Source organism: Dipodomys merriami, unplaced genomic scaffold (assembly GCF_024711535.1).
Source record: "Dipodomys merriami isolate MVZ:Mamm:240054 unplaced genomic scaffold, mDipMer1.0.p SCAF_7, whole genome shotgun sequence".
NCBI lineage: Eukaryota > Metazoa > Chordata > Mammalia > Rodentia > Heteromyidae > Dipodomys > Dipodomys merriami.
The window spans coordinates 59,790,228-59,806,389 of record NW_027206290.1 but is presented as its reverse complement, the minus strand read 5'-3'; the positions used below and the strand labels follow the sequence as shown (position 1 = coordinate 59,806,389).

Here is a 16,162-nt window from a genome sequence, read left to right as displayed (position 1 = left end):
CACTGGTAAATACACACATACAAACACACACATCTGAGTAGGAAACACAATTGGGACTGGACATATATTTATTATTAACCTTATCTACCATTTGAACTATGACCTTATCCCTCCAACACTTCTGGAAATGGGAAACAGTGGATCTCCTACATGATTCCATGCCCACAGAAGCATTATAATCACCTCTTCTGGAAACAACATCATCTTGGAGGAGAAACAAACCCCAACCAAGGTAGTGTAGAACCAAGAGATGAGGTTCTGGTAATAGGCACCGCTTCAATCTTTTCATTTTTGTGAATTGATTTGTTGTATTTGTATCTATTGATTCAATAAATCAGAAAAAGGCGTGGTCCTTTCTGAGGGGCAAAATTGAGATCATTATACTCAAAGACAGTAGCACAACAAATCAAAGAAAAATATACACTTATTTGAGCATAGCTTTAGTTTTACATGATACATGACCCAAAGCCCAGGATAGATAATCCATTTTACATTGAGTAGAGAAACCCAGCAAGACATGTCTAGATTCTTCTAGTCTCTCAGAACAATATCTTTTGGCCCAGATATGGGAGAATCTCTTCTGAAAGAGGGTCTTATGATCTACTATCAGACAAGGCAGGTTAGAAAATTTCTTTATGGTTATCCCCAAAGCAGAAAATATGGAACAGATAGGCCATATTTTTAAGCTTAATGGCTTGCATCGAAGAAAAGAGGTTTCAGTCATTATAACCCATTTAATGGAACCAGAATACTAGCTTTCTTGATTATTATTTGGGAGGAGACAGGGAACAGGAGACAGTGGGCAGGAAATGTTAAGAGAGGAACTTTCCTTCTAAACTCTTAGCTTTAGAGCATGATTTTCTGAGCCCCAACAATGGAAAACCACCATGGTGGGTTTTGAAAGACACAACAACTTGTAAATGATTGACATTTCCCAACAAATCTGGTAGTGCAGTGCTGTTTACTTATAATAAAAGAAAAACAAAACAGACCTATGATGATCGGTACACTGAAAGAATAAGAATAAAAATTAGATAGAAGGTGCCATAGCAATCAGGATGCATTGTGCTTACAAACTGAAGTATTGAATGGTAATCTCTTTGTACTCCTTAAAGATAATAAAAATAGGCTGGAAGCCAAGATAATAAAAATAGGCTGGAAGCTGAGGCTCATGCCTGTAATCCTAGCTACTCAGAAAACTGAGATCTGAGGATCGAGGTTCAAAGCCAGCTGGGGCAGGAAAGTACATAAGACTCCTATCTCCAATTTTAACCACCAGAAAACCAGAATTGGCGCTATGGCTCAAGTGGTAGAGTGCTAGCCTTGAGCTGAAGAGCTGAAGGACAGAGCCCAGGCCCAGGCCCCATGACCAAAAAAAAAAAGACAATAAAAATGTAATTTAAAATGAATTTTTTTAACAAATGAAAAGAAAATCTGGCACCAGTGGCTCATGCTTGTAATCCTAGCTACTAAGGGGGCTAAGATCTGAGGATCATGGTTCAAAGCCAGCCCAGGCAGAAAAGTCTGTGGAACTCATCTCTAATTAACCACCAGAAAACCAGAAGTACTGCTGTGGCTCAAGTGTTAGAGTCCTAGCCTTGAACTGAAGAGCTCAGGGACAGTACCCAGGTCCAGAGTTCAAGCCCCACGACCGACAAATATATATATAATAGATAGATAGATAGATAGATAGATAGACAGATAGATAGATAGATAATAAAAATTATTGCATAAACAGGAAGTGTCTGGCAACTGGGACACAGGGCAGACCATCTCCTTCCCAACTCCTGTGTCAGGAATACTCCCAAGCGAAAGTTATTCTTTCCTCTCACCCCAATAGACACTCAAGATATTTTTTATAGCAAAAATATTTTATTTTCTTTCACAGACCTAAAGACATAAAATGTTTAAGTGGCTCCTTTTAGGCCATGTAACAAACAATAAAGCATTCATGATCATCAGTCAAATATTCTTTCTTTCATACTTCTAACTCACTAGAATTGTTGATGAATTAGAACCCCTCATTCCATCACTGATTTTACATGGTTGTTTGTGCTTCATATGTATCTATGTTAATTGTGAAATTATTATTTTTAATCAGTTCTTATTAGGGTAAACATTGACCATTTAACAACTCTTAAGTGTACAGTCCAGAGGCTCTAAGTGCATTAGTATAGCTATGTAACAAATCAATGTCTTAACTTGTTTTTTCTTCTGCTCTAACTGAAGCTCTGTATCCATTAAACAATAATTCTTCTCGTTTCCTTTTCTTTCTGGCCTCTGGCAATCACTTCTGAATATTATTACAGAGCACAAAGAAATCTTGACTTTTGAGATGAGTTTACAACCAAAAAAATATAATTACCTTTAAAAAGGAGGGAAAGGGGGATAAGTTGAAACTGGCTGTACAATACTTAGAAATCTCCGTGATTGGGCTGTGTGTGTGTGTGTGTGTGTGTGTGTGTGTGTGTGTGTGTGTGTGTGTGTGTGTGTGTGTGTGTGTGTGTGTGTGTGTGTGTGTGTGTGTGTGTGTGTGTGTGTGTGTCTTTAAGTGACTCTCCACCTCCCAGCCTGCCTCTTGAAAATTTGCCGCTGGGTTGTGGTTTGTTTTTTTTTTTTTCTCTCTCTCTCCTTTTTCTTTCTTCACACTCTGAGAGGAGTTTGCATGCCAGATTTCCTTCCCAGGTTTAGAAGCAGATTTGTTGCCATGGAATCTACATTCTGGCTGGTGTTGAGGAGTATAAAGGTGATTTAAAGGCCTGATGAAAAGATAGGTTGTTGATCTTCTTCTGGAAAAGCCTGATGGGTAGGATTCCTTTAAGGGCTCAGCCCCAAAGTGTTAAATCCCATCCCATCAGCTACTTAACAAACTGAAACGTTGGGCTCCCAGAGACATCTGAAGGAAAGCTCACCTCAAAAACTCACCACTCCATCCACTTCCCACAGATGGCTAATCCTGGAGGGGGTGCTGTTTGCAATGGGACTGTTCTCAATCACAAGAAACAGAGCAATGGCTCTCAACGTGGAAACTGCAGGAAGAATGGCATAGTAAAAGAAGCCCAGGTAAGAGGCAATCTCCTCCATCCTTATTCTGCATGCCTCAAATGCCTCAGTATTTCCTACTAATGCTCTTTGAGGCAGTCCCCCCTCAAAGTTCCCCTCACAAAGTAGTTTTATGTGTTTTGACTCCTGGCTTCACCTGGCATTTTAACTGGCTACTAAAGAGTATGAATTAAAGGAGAAAATGTCTTCTGTGTGCAAGGGCGGACACGCAGCCTTTAATTCTGTAAAACTCAGACTTATCTATTATATCTGCATTTCCTTCCAAGCATTTGGGGGTAGGCTTGTGACGGCTCAAGCTCTCCAGCTAGACTTCAGTCCATTATAGGACTTGCTATATTCATATCGTGTTAGACAAAGAAGTCACAGTAAAGTTGCTGAAATTATGTGTGTGTATGGCAATCTCTCTGGCATATGCAAAATGTCTCTGGCTAAAGGCGAATTCTTTTGGGGGTCCAATAAACGGTTGTCATCCGTCTCAACCTGGCTCAAAAATAGCAACTTGACATCACGGACATTCCTTTCCAAAGGACGCTTCAGAAAGTAGAGTTGACTGTCACCACGGTGTGTGCAGAAACCAACTTGGCATGTTTAAAACAGACTGCTAAGTTTTTCCCACAATTCCCCCACTCTTTTCTCCTGATTTTACTCCTGCCCTAGCAGAATGTGGCTCTGAGGAGAAGGAACTCCAGACATTATTCAAGAAAGCAGCCTGGGTCTGTCAGCATTCTTGTATAAAGGCAGTTTAGCTACTTCCCACATAATGTATGAGGGCAGGTCTCTGAGCCTCAGGGATTGAGCAAACTTTGCTTCCCTTGATCAGCCAGACAGGTAGCCTTGCTGTTGGGAAATGAGAGGCCAAACCATGCAAGGGAGTTCTATGCAATCTACTTTCATCCAGTCATTCCAGCCATTCAGAATCCACCCAGATAAAAGACCAGATTGTTCTAAGATCACAGGATAGGTGGGTCTGCCTGGGACCGTCTTCCACTCAGTGAACTAAATTCATGGGTCCAATTGGAGGAGGAAGAAGGTATTCTGAATGCTGACTTATATGTAAAAAAAAAAGATGTGGTTCCCCAAAATATATTCTCTTACCAAAGGTCATTAGCAAGTATCTCTAAAATACCTTGGGCCCATCCTCTCCCATCTGAGTACCTGAAACCTACAGCAGATTAAGAGAAATTTCAACTCCTTCAATTTGGCCAGACATCATTAATTCATCAAGAATTCACTCAAACCACTGCCCAAGATGCCCAAGATTCTCACCCCCAGAGAGACCTGTACAGCACTGGACACTCACCTATTTGCTTTCTGGATCATTATAACTTTTCTAGGTTCTCACCTATGCCTTCAAAACATCTCTTTCTGTGTTTTTTTTAAAGTTCTGGAGTATGAATACAGAACTAGCATCTACTAGCCAGATGCCCCCTTGACTTGAGCCACATCTCCACCCCTGATTATTTTCAATATAGGTTTTTGCTCTCTTCTCTGAATGGACTAGGCCTATATCGCTATTTACACATCCTACCATAGCCAGGATGAACACCACCATGCACTGCTTTTCTTTTGAGATGAGGTCTCAAGAACTTATTTTTTGCCTATACTGTCCTGGAAACCTGATCTTTCTAAACTCAGGCTGCTAAGTAGCTAGCATTAGAGAGATGTACCACCACACAGAACGATTAGTTGGGATGGGATCTTATGAATGTTTGTTTTTTTTCTTTTTTAACAAGTTTTTTATTGTGAAAATACCTTACAGAGGGTTTACAATCACATGAGCAAGGTAATGAGTACATTTCTTATCAAGTATTGTTGCCTCTTCCTTTATTTTCCCCCTACCATCCCTTCCCTCTGATTTCTTAAGCTGGCCTTGAACTATCACTCTCCATTTATCCACCTCCCAAGTAACTAGGATTATAGGCATGAGCTACCAACTTTTGGCTACAATGTCTCCCTTCTGTATTTTATCTTACTTTTCATAACTACATTGAGATACATTTCAATCATTCTTATATAAGAACAAAAAGCATTGATGTTTCCCTAAGAGCTGCTAAAGATGTCAAGGCTGCTATGTTTTCTTAGTTTTTGTTTTGTTTTGTTTTTGAAGAACCATCCAAACCTATTGACTAAGATACATTTTAGTGTGACTAAGTTGAAAGTGACTTCTATGGAGAACCTCAATTATGGCTTAAAAATATTTTCTAGAAAGAATAAACCCTGCTGAAAACACAGTAGAATATTGCAAACAAGGTCCTCTTCTCTTCTCAAACCATGATTGGAAGGAAGCATCTTCTCTATTATAACCTTAGGCTCAACTTTTATCCTGTGGAACCCTCAACACACTAGGTCTTGACCCTAACTCTTCTCTGTCCACAAAAGCAACCCATGAAAGCTTACTATTATCTCAGACCAGTATGCATCCAAATATTTTCTAGTAACCCTAAAGCCCTCTAGCAGCATAGTATCTTAAACTTGTCCAGCTGCTCCGAGGGCGCTTGCAGTAGCTATTCAGAAATACAATCATCTATTTTTAAATTTGAGGACCCTTTTGGTTCTGTTGATAACGTGTTTCTCATCATAACAAACCAAATGAAAATCACTGTTACATAATTTTGGGGGGAACCTTACTTTCCTTATTCTACTGTAGCTTTGTTTGAACATTTTAACATGTGTTCTAGCACCAACTTCAAGGCTGGCAAAAAGCCACACCTTTTAATTCTCTGTACCTTCTATACTCTCTAGGGTGTTTGAGGGAGCTTGATCACATTTCCTGTGGTTTTATTTTCTGTAAATCTTATTGGCCCTGAGTATGCTCTGAAATGAGCTTTCATCACTGGTTAAATCCATTGCTTAATTCTAATTTGACATCCTTCCTTTGACTGCTGGTAGGGCACTGTTGTATGAGAGGATTCATTGTTCTCCTTCTCTAAACATGTCTACAGAGAAGACAGAAGGGATTTTAATATCCTCAATCCATTAAGCAAGACATTACTTACCATTTCTTATTTCCTTGCTTAGTTTCATATTATTAATTTGTAATTGTTAACAAAGTAATTGCCTTTTAACTCATACTGATTACATAATTCTGACCTGTTAATAAGCTTTTTCCCAACCTTGGGAAGTAGATATCTTTCATTGCTCTTGATAACACATGCCTTTAGAGGCAGATTTTTACCAGGATGGGAGGGGTCTACATTTTTCTTTACTAAACAGCATGAAGAAGAATGTGTCAATTATTCCCTAATAATTCTTTTTATATATTTTTTTAATTTTTAACTTTTTAATATGCATTTTTACTGTTAAAATACTGTACAGAGGAGTTACAGTTACATGAGTAGGGTAATGAATACATTTCCTACTGAGCATTGTTACCTCCTCCTTTGTTTTTTCCCCTATCATTCCCTAATAATTCTAATAATTTTTCCTAAGCATAAAATTGCCATGAGGCAAAAGGAATTCTAATTTAGTATTTTTGGAGTTTTTTATTTGAATGTTGTACCATTCCCAGCCATATGGTAGCAGGTCCTATGAGCAAATTACTTCTCATATCATCCACCACTCATTCACAAATACATGTTAATAATCTGTTATCATTGGGATTTATAAAGATAAATACAGAATTAAAATTTGAGCTGTTAGTAGCTGAGTGCTAGTGGCTTATGCCTGTAATCCTACTACTCAAAAGGCAAGATAAAGGATCAAGTTGAACAATTGAAGATACTCTTATTTCCAATTAACCAGCAAAATGCTGAAAGTGAGTTGTAGTTCAAGTGGTACAGTGCCTTGAGCTAAAAAGCCAAGGGAGAGTGAGAGGCTTTGAGTTCAAGTCCAAGTATTTGCGCAAAAAATATTAGCTACTAGTAGAAAATGTATTTTAAGCAAAAATATTGAGATAAAATGATAATGGAAGAACAAGAGTGGTCATAAAGCAGATAAAATTTGAAGATAAGTAAGTTGCAGAGTTCAGAGGGCTATGAAAAACCAACACGCATTAAGGTCCTGCAGTGGACCAAGCTGAAGCTAAGCATGTTCTGTCTGAAAGTCTCCTGTATCTTTATCACCACCCCAGGAAGTGTCCATCATGGAAATGACGGAACCAAGTCATTAATGAACCTGTGCAGAGCCACAGGTAGCATAGCCAGGATTTGAACCCTAATCTATTTACTTCTAGAGACATAGGGGATGATAGATTGGGGTGACCGTAAACATTTTAAAACACTGTGAATGACCAAGAAAATGGGGAAATTTTTTTCTGGGCCGGATAAGTAAAAAAGAAGGAAAAGGAACCTCAGAGGTGAATGCAGATTCACTCGGTAACAGGTATGGGCACATTCACGAAGCACTCTACAAAGGAGAGGAAGAGCTATAAAATACACAGCACATAGACTTGAGAAACTTTTCATAGTTCAGTGAGAGAGAGACAAAGATAGGAGAACTGTGGCCTAGATGAAGGGGGAAAACTCAATCAGTTTATTATGGAAATCCTTTGTACTTCTAGAAAGTGAAGCCTCCTTTTTTCCATGTCCTCTGGAGGGCTGTCATGTCCTAATAGATCTACTCTCCTCTTGTGGCATACATTTCTTCTAGAGTAAGAACTGTGACTCATAGTCTTCTTGCCCATAATGACAGCTGCTAGATAAGCCTTATAAGACCTGGTACCTGTGGGATCCTGTAGGCTTCACACTGGCTGAAAGAGTCTTAACAACTACTAGGAGAATTCAGAAACTAATGTTCTGGAGATGCTCTGAGTTTGCATCCTACGCTTGCCTTGACTATTATTCTCCTAATACCTTTGGTATTATTCTCCTAATACCCTTTGGATTCCTTAAAGCAATTCTCAATATGAAAAGACTTCTCTGGTTTCTTTCCCTGAGCCACTGTTTTTCATGGGTTCATTATTACCAATTATATCTGTGAGCCAGGTCTACAGCCAAGGAGACGGAAATATTCTCCTTCCATTTATAAGAATGTAACAGTCTAAATGAGGAAAACAAATGAATGGTATTATTGTACTTTACAGTTAGTACTATAATAGATGTTGCAGTGATCTATTTCTGTGTTACCATCATTCCAAAACTCAGTGTTAAAAACCATGATTTAAACATCATGATTTCTTATGAACCAGGCATTCAGGTCCAGCCAGGTATGAGTGAGGCCCCTCTAATTCACATGTTGCGTGTTATGATCATTTGTCTGAGTATATTTGGCAGCTTGCCACTACGATAGTGAAGGAGACACCTGAAGTTGAGTAACTTCATCAAGAAAAGGGTTTTATTTAACTTGCAGCCATGGAGGTTCTTCAGGGATATGTTATCAGCATCAGCTCAGCTCTGATGAGTTACCTAATAGCAGATAACAGAACAAGGGTAAGAGATCACGTGGAGGGGGAGAGATTGTATTGCCAAACAGAAAACCAGATGGGAGGGGGGTCCCACTGTGCTCTCAGAGAGAACACCCCCATTGACTTAAGGTCCTCCCACTAGGCCCCACATTGTGTAGAAGTGCAACACCACTTCCCAAATCCATCAAGCTTACACAATATGAATCTTTAGGAGACAATATCAGAACAATACCAGAGCCCTCTGCCCTGGCTGGCATCCACACTTCATATCCTTAGACTGCACAAATATAGACTTTCTTATTCCTGATGCTCTCAGGATCTTAACTTGTCCTACCATGATTCAAATGTCCAGTTCTGAAGTTTCATCAGTCTTAAGGCAAATTGTTAGCAGCTACAATCCTTGGTAAAAATGAAAAAAACAGATTACATAATTCCAAGTCACAGCAGCACTAAAAGAATAGGATAAATATTCTTATTCTGAAAGGAAGAAGGGGCAAATAGAAAGGGTTAATCATCCTAGAGCAAAACCAAAACCCAGCACAGAGGACATTAAATCTTTTTTTAAATTTTTATTTTATTGTAAAGATGCTGTACAGAGGGGTTACAGTTGCATGAATAAGGTAATGAGTACATTTATTGTCAAACATTGTTACCCCTCCTTTGTTTTTCTCCTACTATCCTTTCCTTCCCCCACCTGCCCTTCTTCTCCCTACCTCCAAGTTGTAAAGTTCATTTCCAACATAGTGTCTTGTGAGTATCATTGTTGCAATTGATCATTCTGTGTCCTTATTTCAGCATTTTGTTTTTCCCTTTTCCTTCCCCAAATTAGATAAATGTATAGACAAGATGCAGGGCACCAAAATCAAATATCGCGAAACAGGAGATATAACATAAAGGGAAGAACATACAAAAGAAACAAAAAATAAATCACCTAGTATATTAAAAATAACAACAACAAAGAAAAACCTCTTGTGTCCATATCTTGGGGTTCATTTCTTTCAGTTTCATCTTACATAGTCATATGTGCATAGCTTTTGAGCTTTTCAGTTCATCTGATCTAGAGTAACCTGGATGATTTCTGAGATGCTCTCCAAGCATTTTCTCAGTATCTTGACAATGAGCAAAACAATCTTTTTATCCATGCTAATGTCTTCAGGAAGTAAATGCTCCACTGAGTACTTACACACTTTTTCTTTACTCCTTCCTTTGCCAGGATGTTATTCAAAGTAGTCCTCTCTACTTGACTTTGTTCCCAAGTCACAATATCACCCTGATTTAATAAAATGACTGGTATTGGTGGCTCATACCTATAATCCTAGCTACTCAGGAAACTGAAATCTGAAGATTGTGGTTGGAAGCCAGCCCCTGAAGAGAATTCTGCAAAACTTCATCTCCAATTAATCAGCAAAATGCTAGAATAAATGCATAACTCAAATAGTAGGACACCAGCAGTGAACAAGAAAGCCAACCATAGTAGAAGGCCTTGAGTTCAATCCTCAGTACCAGCACACTCACACATAAAAAATAGCTTAAAATGTGACTATAGAAAAAAAGTTAAACATTTCTTTCTGCATGGCAAAAACAAAACAAAAATAGTCAAAAGAAAATCAGGAACAAAGGAGGGGGGAACAATGTTCAACAGGAAATGTATTCATTACCTTGCTCATGTAACTGTAACCCTTCTGTACAGCGTCATTACAATAAAATAAGAATAAATAAATAAGCAAGCAAATCAGGAAAATGTTACAATTCACATCATAAAATTCAAATTTCCTAATAGATAAGGAAATAAATTAATTAACAAATTTATATATTTTAAAAAACCAATACAGAAGTAGAGCTCTAATTCAAGTGGTAGAACATTATCTTGGAGCAGAAAAGTTCAGGGAAAAGAAGGCTCTGAGTTTAAGACCCAGGACTGGCACACACACACACACACACACACACACACACACACACACACACACACACACACACACACACACACACACACACACACACACACACACACACACACAGAGAGAGAGAGAGAGAGAACAAAAAAATACAAAGTCTAAAGACCAAAAAAGAAAAATTAATACAGACAATTAGGGAAGTAAAGAGGAATATAAGTAACTTCTCTAGAATCATATAGCTAGAAAGAAACTGGGACAGAACTTGAGAGTATCCACTTTAGCCCAACTTCCTTTTACTTCCAACTTTTAGAGTTTGCAGGACTCCAGAATATTATCTGCTTTTCTTACCTTCACCATCTCAAAACATTCCTAGGAGATAATACTGTTTGATTTGTTTTTATCAGTGAAGGAAAAGCTTCAGTAACGTAACCAAGGCCATTAAATTAGTTGTATCAAAATGAGATCATGAAAATTAGGTTTGCCAGATCCTAGAACTGAGTCTCTGGGTTCATAGTTTACACTGCCTCTCAGACACAAAATACCATTTCTGTGATATCCTCATCAGGAAAGGACAGCCAGTATAAGTTAAAGGTATTATGGATGGTTTTGTTTGCTTGTTTTTAATGAAAGCTTGAGTTTATCTTCACAAAGGAGCCAGACAGCAAACATCAGAGATTCCAATATGCAACACTGTCAACTCGTGGACCCAATATGTCAATGTACTGCGCATTTCCCATGCTTCTCTTTTTTTTTTTTTTTTTTTTTTTTTTTTTTTTTTTTTTTTTGGGTCCGGTCGTGGGGCCTGAACTCTGGGCCTGGGCACTGTCCCTCAGCTCTTCAGCTCAAGGCTAGTGCTCTACCACTTGAGCCACAGCGCCACTTCCGGCTTTTTTCTTTTTGCTTATGTGGTGCTGAGGAATCGAACCCAGGGCCTTGAGCATGCAAGGCAAGCGCTCTACCACTGAGCCACCTTCCCAGCCCATCCCATGCTTCTCTTTATACAACCTTGAATTGAAATGAATAGACTTTCCTGGAAGCCTGAGTTATGTGAACTTGACACATTGTCAATATAGAGAACTAGTGAGAGCTTCCTGGCACTTCCCAAAGCTTTCTGCAAAGCCCCTGACCTCTCTGTATACACAATTCATTACCATAGGATTTCTAGATAATACTGATACCTTACACATGATATGATAAATAAAAGGAACCGATTAACCGGGCATTGGTTGCTCATGCCTGTAATCCTACCTACTCAGGAGGCCGAGATCTGAGCATCGTGGTTCAAAGCCAACCTGGGTAGGAAAGTCTGTAAGACTCTTTATCTCCAATTAATTACCAGAAAACCAAAAGTGGCACTGTGTCTCAAGAGGTAGAGTTCTAACCTTGAGCTGAAGAGCTGAGGGGCAGCGCCCAGGCCCAGAGTTCAGATTCTAGAATATTTTCCACTGACAGGTAGAATCTAATTCTATTCCCTTTAGTCTGGATTTGCCTTAATAATGGTTTGATTGGCCAATAGAATCGACCAAGGGATTTGTTGGTGGTGGTGGTGGTGTGGGGCTTGAACTCTGGGCCTGGGTGCTGTCCCTGAGCTCTTCTGCTCAAGGCTAGCACTCTACCTCTTGAGTCAGAGCACCACTTCCGGATTTCTGGTAGTTAATCGGAGAAACAAGTCTTATGGACTGTCTAGCTCTGGCTGGCTTTGAACGATGATGCCCAGATCTCAGTTTCCTGAGTAGCTAGGATTACAGGCATGAGCCATCAGCACCTGGCTTCTGAAACTTAGTTTTAAAAAGATGTGCATCTTAAAAAAAATCTTTAAGGAGATGTACAAAGGGATTTCAATTCAACATGTCAATGTGTGCAACGCATCTTAATCGCTCCCCCTTTCATCAGTTTGCTCCCCATGTTTATCCCAAACCCATTCACCCTCTCAAGTCCCTCAGTTCTACCTCCTTACAGCTTGAATCCACTACTCTTGTCAGATTTTATTTTACTCAATATAATGATTTTTATGAAATTACCAATTAAGTAGAGAGGAAAAAACCCTCAAGTCAGGAATATTTGGGGCTTTAAAAACTTGTCTTCAGCTAATTTAAAACCATTTTAATAGCATTTATTAATTATACAAAAAGGCTTGATTGTGATATTTTTGCCAATATATGCAATGTGCTTTATGAATTCCACACCAAGGTTCTATCTTATTCCAGTCAGGAAAGCAGTCATCAAGGATACTGAAAATTTCTTTGTTATATATTTATTATGCATTTGTATTTCCAAGAACTCTATGCTTATTTCATTGTTCACTAATTGAATTATTTGTTCTTTTGGCATTTAATTTTTGAGTTCTTTATATACTCTGGATTTTAATCCATTCAATAGCTAGGAAAAAGAATTTTCATGTTCATTGAAATGTTTCTTAATTATGGTGATTGCTTCTGTTGACCTGCAGATGGCTATATCTGTGTGGGCTTATTCCTGAGTCTTCTATTCTGTACCACTGATCTTTGCATATGCTTTTGGTCTGTACTAGTACCATGCTGTTACTATAATATTGTAGTATAATTTGAGATTTATATTATGACTTCTCTTTTTATTTTGTGGAATAACACAAAGAGGATTGGTCTTAAGAAAATTCAGCACTGAATCCATCTAGTCTGGGGGTGGGGGGTCCTTCTTATTCAGAAGAATATTACTGCTTTAATTTTGCTGATTATCATAGATGTACTTGAGTAGACCTATATCTATATCTGATTTAACTTGGGCAGGTCAAATACATCTAGAAATTGATCTGTTTCCTATTCTAGACTTTCCAGTGTATTAGAACATAGGTTTTCAAGGAATCCCTATGAGCTTCTGGATTTCATTGGCATTTGTTTTGGTACTACTTTTTCATCTCTAGTTTTATCAATTTCAGTCACAGAACAATCACTCTTGGATTGTCTGAGGATAATTCAATCACTCTTGAATTGTCTTCTTTGATGAGAGTCTGCTTGGAGGGAGCCCAAGGAGATACCCAACTATAGAGAAAGCAGATATCTTTGCTGTACTCCTACTTAAGCAGCAGCAATCACTGTGTGTGAGTGTGTGTGTGTGTGTGTGTGTGTGTGTGTGTGTGTGTAAATTATCTTCTAAGTCCTAAGGGCCATGTGTTCCTATTGATACTATATTGAACAAAGGTGAAATGTCACAACTTAACTCTGTCAAAATCGTACATTTCATTTGTTCTCTTGAGCAATCACATGGTTGTTTTAAGTTTAATGATGTGAAACAGCAATAAAAAATGGTCAAATTGCTATTAAACTTTTTTAAAATGCCTAGGAAAATCAGGCATCAGTGTCTTATGCCTATAATCTTAGCTACTAAAGATGAATCTGAGGATCAAGATTCGAAGCCAGCAACAGCAAGAAAACCCATAAGACTTATTTCCAAACAAGGGCAGAAGTGGAGCTGTGGCTCAAATAGTAAAGCACAAGCCTTGAGCAAAAAAGTTCAGGGACAGCCTTCAGGACCAGAGTTCAAGCCCTTGTTCTAGCAACAACGACAGCAACAACAAAATGCCTTAAAAACTCATTTTTCAATATTTTTCATAGCCATTTTTAGAACTTAACTTTTCCACTTTCAGGACAGTATTTATTCTGGCCATCCATTTATTATCAATTTTTAACATACTTGCCTTTCCTTAGGCCATAAAATTTTGTTTTACCTCATTTGCTCAGCATCTGGACTACCTGCTTGTCTTTGCCTGTGGACAATTCACAGGCATGACTACAAGTATCACCAATGTAAAAGCACAAGCATTTGAATATTGCCAAACCTCAAGTGTAATTGTTCACTTAAAGAATCCTGTGATGCATTGCATTGTCCTTGAAGAGAGTTTTTCCATCTATGCTTGAGAAAACTACATATAACCCAAAGCGATTCAATAAATAATCCCATTTATGCTGTAATTTATTTAAACATTATATTAGAATCCAGCTTTAAACTCTAAAGTTAAGCTCATATACCTTTTTACTATAAAACTACTTTATATATATTCTCATAAAACTTTGAGTAAACTTCTCAGGAAATATTTGTGCTTCTTTAATACCAAAGAGTCTTTCCAAATTTTCCCCAGGAAATGTGAATCACTTAAGGAGGAATGGTAGTGGAAAACGCACTAGCTTGGGCATCATGTATTACTTAGTTTGAATTAAAGCCATTTACTACTTTTGCCACATGGGGCAGGTAACTTCATGTCCCTGAGTCATAACTTTTAAGACTATAGTGAAGACTCAATAAAACAGACTATTTAAGACTCCCAATAAGCTTAATACCTACTGTAGATTATTCTATAAATATAGTGATTATCTATTAAAGCTAGCCTACAACTATTTCTTTCTCTTCTACTGCTATTATAAGAGTGTTTAGCATCATATCTGGTTTGCAATAGGCACTCAAGACATGATAGTCCTAAACTTATAGTTTGATTAATCCAATAGTAACTTCTCCTAGCTTCACTTTGCTTGGCCTGAAAGCACTATTTGGCACACATATTCATTTCCTCTTTGTGATGGTTTAGACATAGTTTCAATCTGTCACCCAAGAATTGATGTTCCTCAATGTGGTGCCATTGAGGTATTTTTTAATAGGTGAGGCTTAATGGAAGGACATTTAAGTCATTTGGAGGAATTTCTTTAAAAATGGTTATGGTAGTTCAGGTAGGACCCTGAGATAGATCTCATCAGAAAGAGTTGTTCAAAGATGGGCCCAAACCCTGAACCTCTCTGTGGCTTCCTGTCTGGATGTGATTTCTTCCTCCTGTATTTGCTTCCACCACCCATGGTGCCGTTTACCAATAGCAGATGCAGCTCAGGGGCTTTTTCCAAAGTCAGGACTATGCTGTTGGGAATTTTGCCTCCCAAACTGTAAGGTGAATAAAACTATTTGCTTTGTAAGTACCTGGCCTCCAGAATTTCATTTGAGGAGTGAAAAATGAACTCATATGTACTTAAAGCATCATGTCTGGATTCTCAGTTGTGATTTTCCTTCTTTATCAATGTCTATATCTTTAGTTTCTCACTCATCTATTTGATCTATAGGCAATAAAATGCTCTAAGTTTCACCTATTGTACTTCTTTCCCCTTCTAACTGTATAGTTCTCATGATAATTTAATTTATATATAATAGGTATTACAATTCACTATTGGAAACACATCTATCTGGATATACAAAACATTTCTGCCTATTCAGTCTCTCCATTTGGATAATCAAAAGGCATTTTGATATGTACAAAACTGAATTCTTCATACTTGCCCTCCATTCCTCCTACTTACTCCCTTAAAGTCTTTCCCATTTCATCTCAGTAAATGACAACACCATGCTTTTTTGATTCAAATTAACAAAAACACCTTGGCATCATCCATGACATTTTTTCTTTCCTTCTTCATATTCTTCATTCAATTTGTCAGCAAAGAATGATTAACTTCACAGTATAAACAGAATCTGAAATCTCATCTTCCTCTCAGCAACCTCTCTTATAGCAACCACTATTGTCTCTCACCTGGATTGTTGCAGGATCCCATTCTCTTTTTTACCGTATTCAGTTACTTATTGCTACATAACAAACTACCCCAAAATGTAGTGGCATAAAGCAACAATCATCATATTATGCTCACTGATTTCTCTGCTCAGGAAATCATAAAGAGCACAGTGGGAATAGCTTTCCTTTGTTCTGTGATATCTAGGGTCTCAGCCAAGATGACTCAGTATGTGGGGCTTAAAGAGCTGTGGAAGGACCCAACACTGAGTTGGCTTTGTTAATCCTATGTCTGGGACCTAAGATATTATGGCTAAAGGACAAGGCACATGAGGACCAGAGACTGAA

General features: G+C 38.2%; 1 protein-coding gene across 1 annotated transcript in view; it reads left to right on the top strand.

The window, feature by feature from the left end:
- Nucleotides 1–2,610: 2,610 nt before the first annotated feature.
- Sptlc3 (serine palmitoyltransferase long chain base subunit 3) overlaps nt 2,611–16,162 on the top strand; it is a 115,571-nt gene continuing 102,019 nt past the window's right edge. The window contains exons 1-2 of the mRNA XM_070006737.1: nt 2,611–2,746; nt 2,947–3,063. Coding sequence (XP_069862838.1) covers nt 2,666–2,746; nt 2,947–3,063 — 198 coding nt within the window. The 5' untranslated portion in view covers nt 2,611–2,665. The remainder of the gene's footprint in view (nt 2,747–2,946; nt 3,064–16,162) is intronic.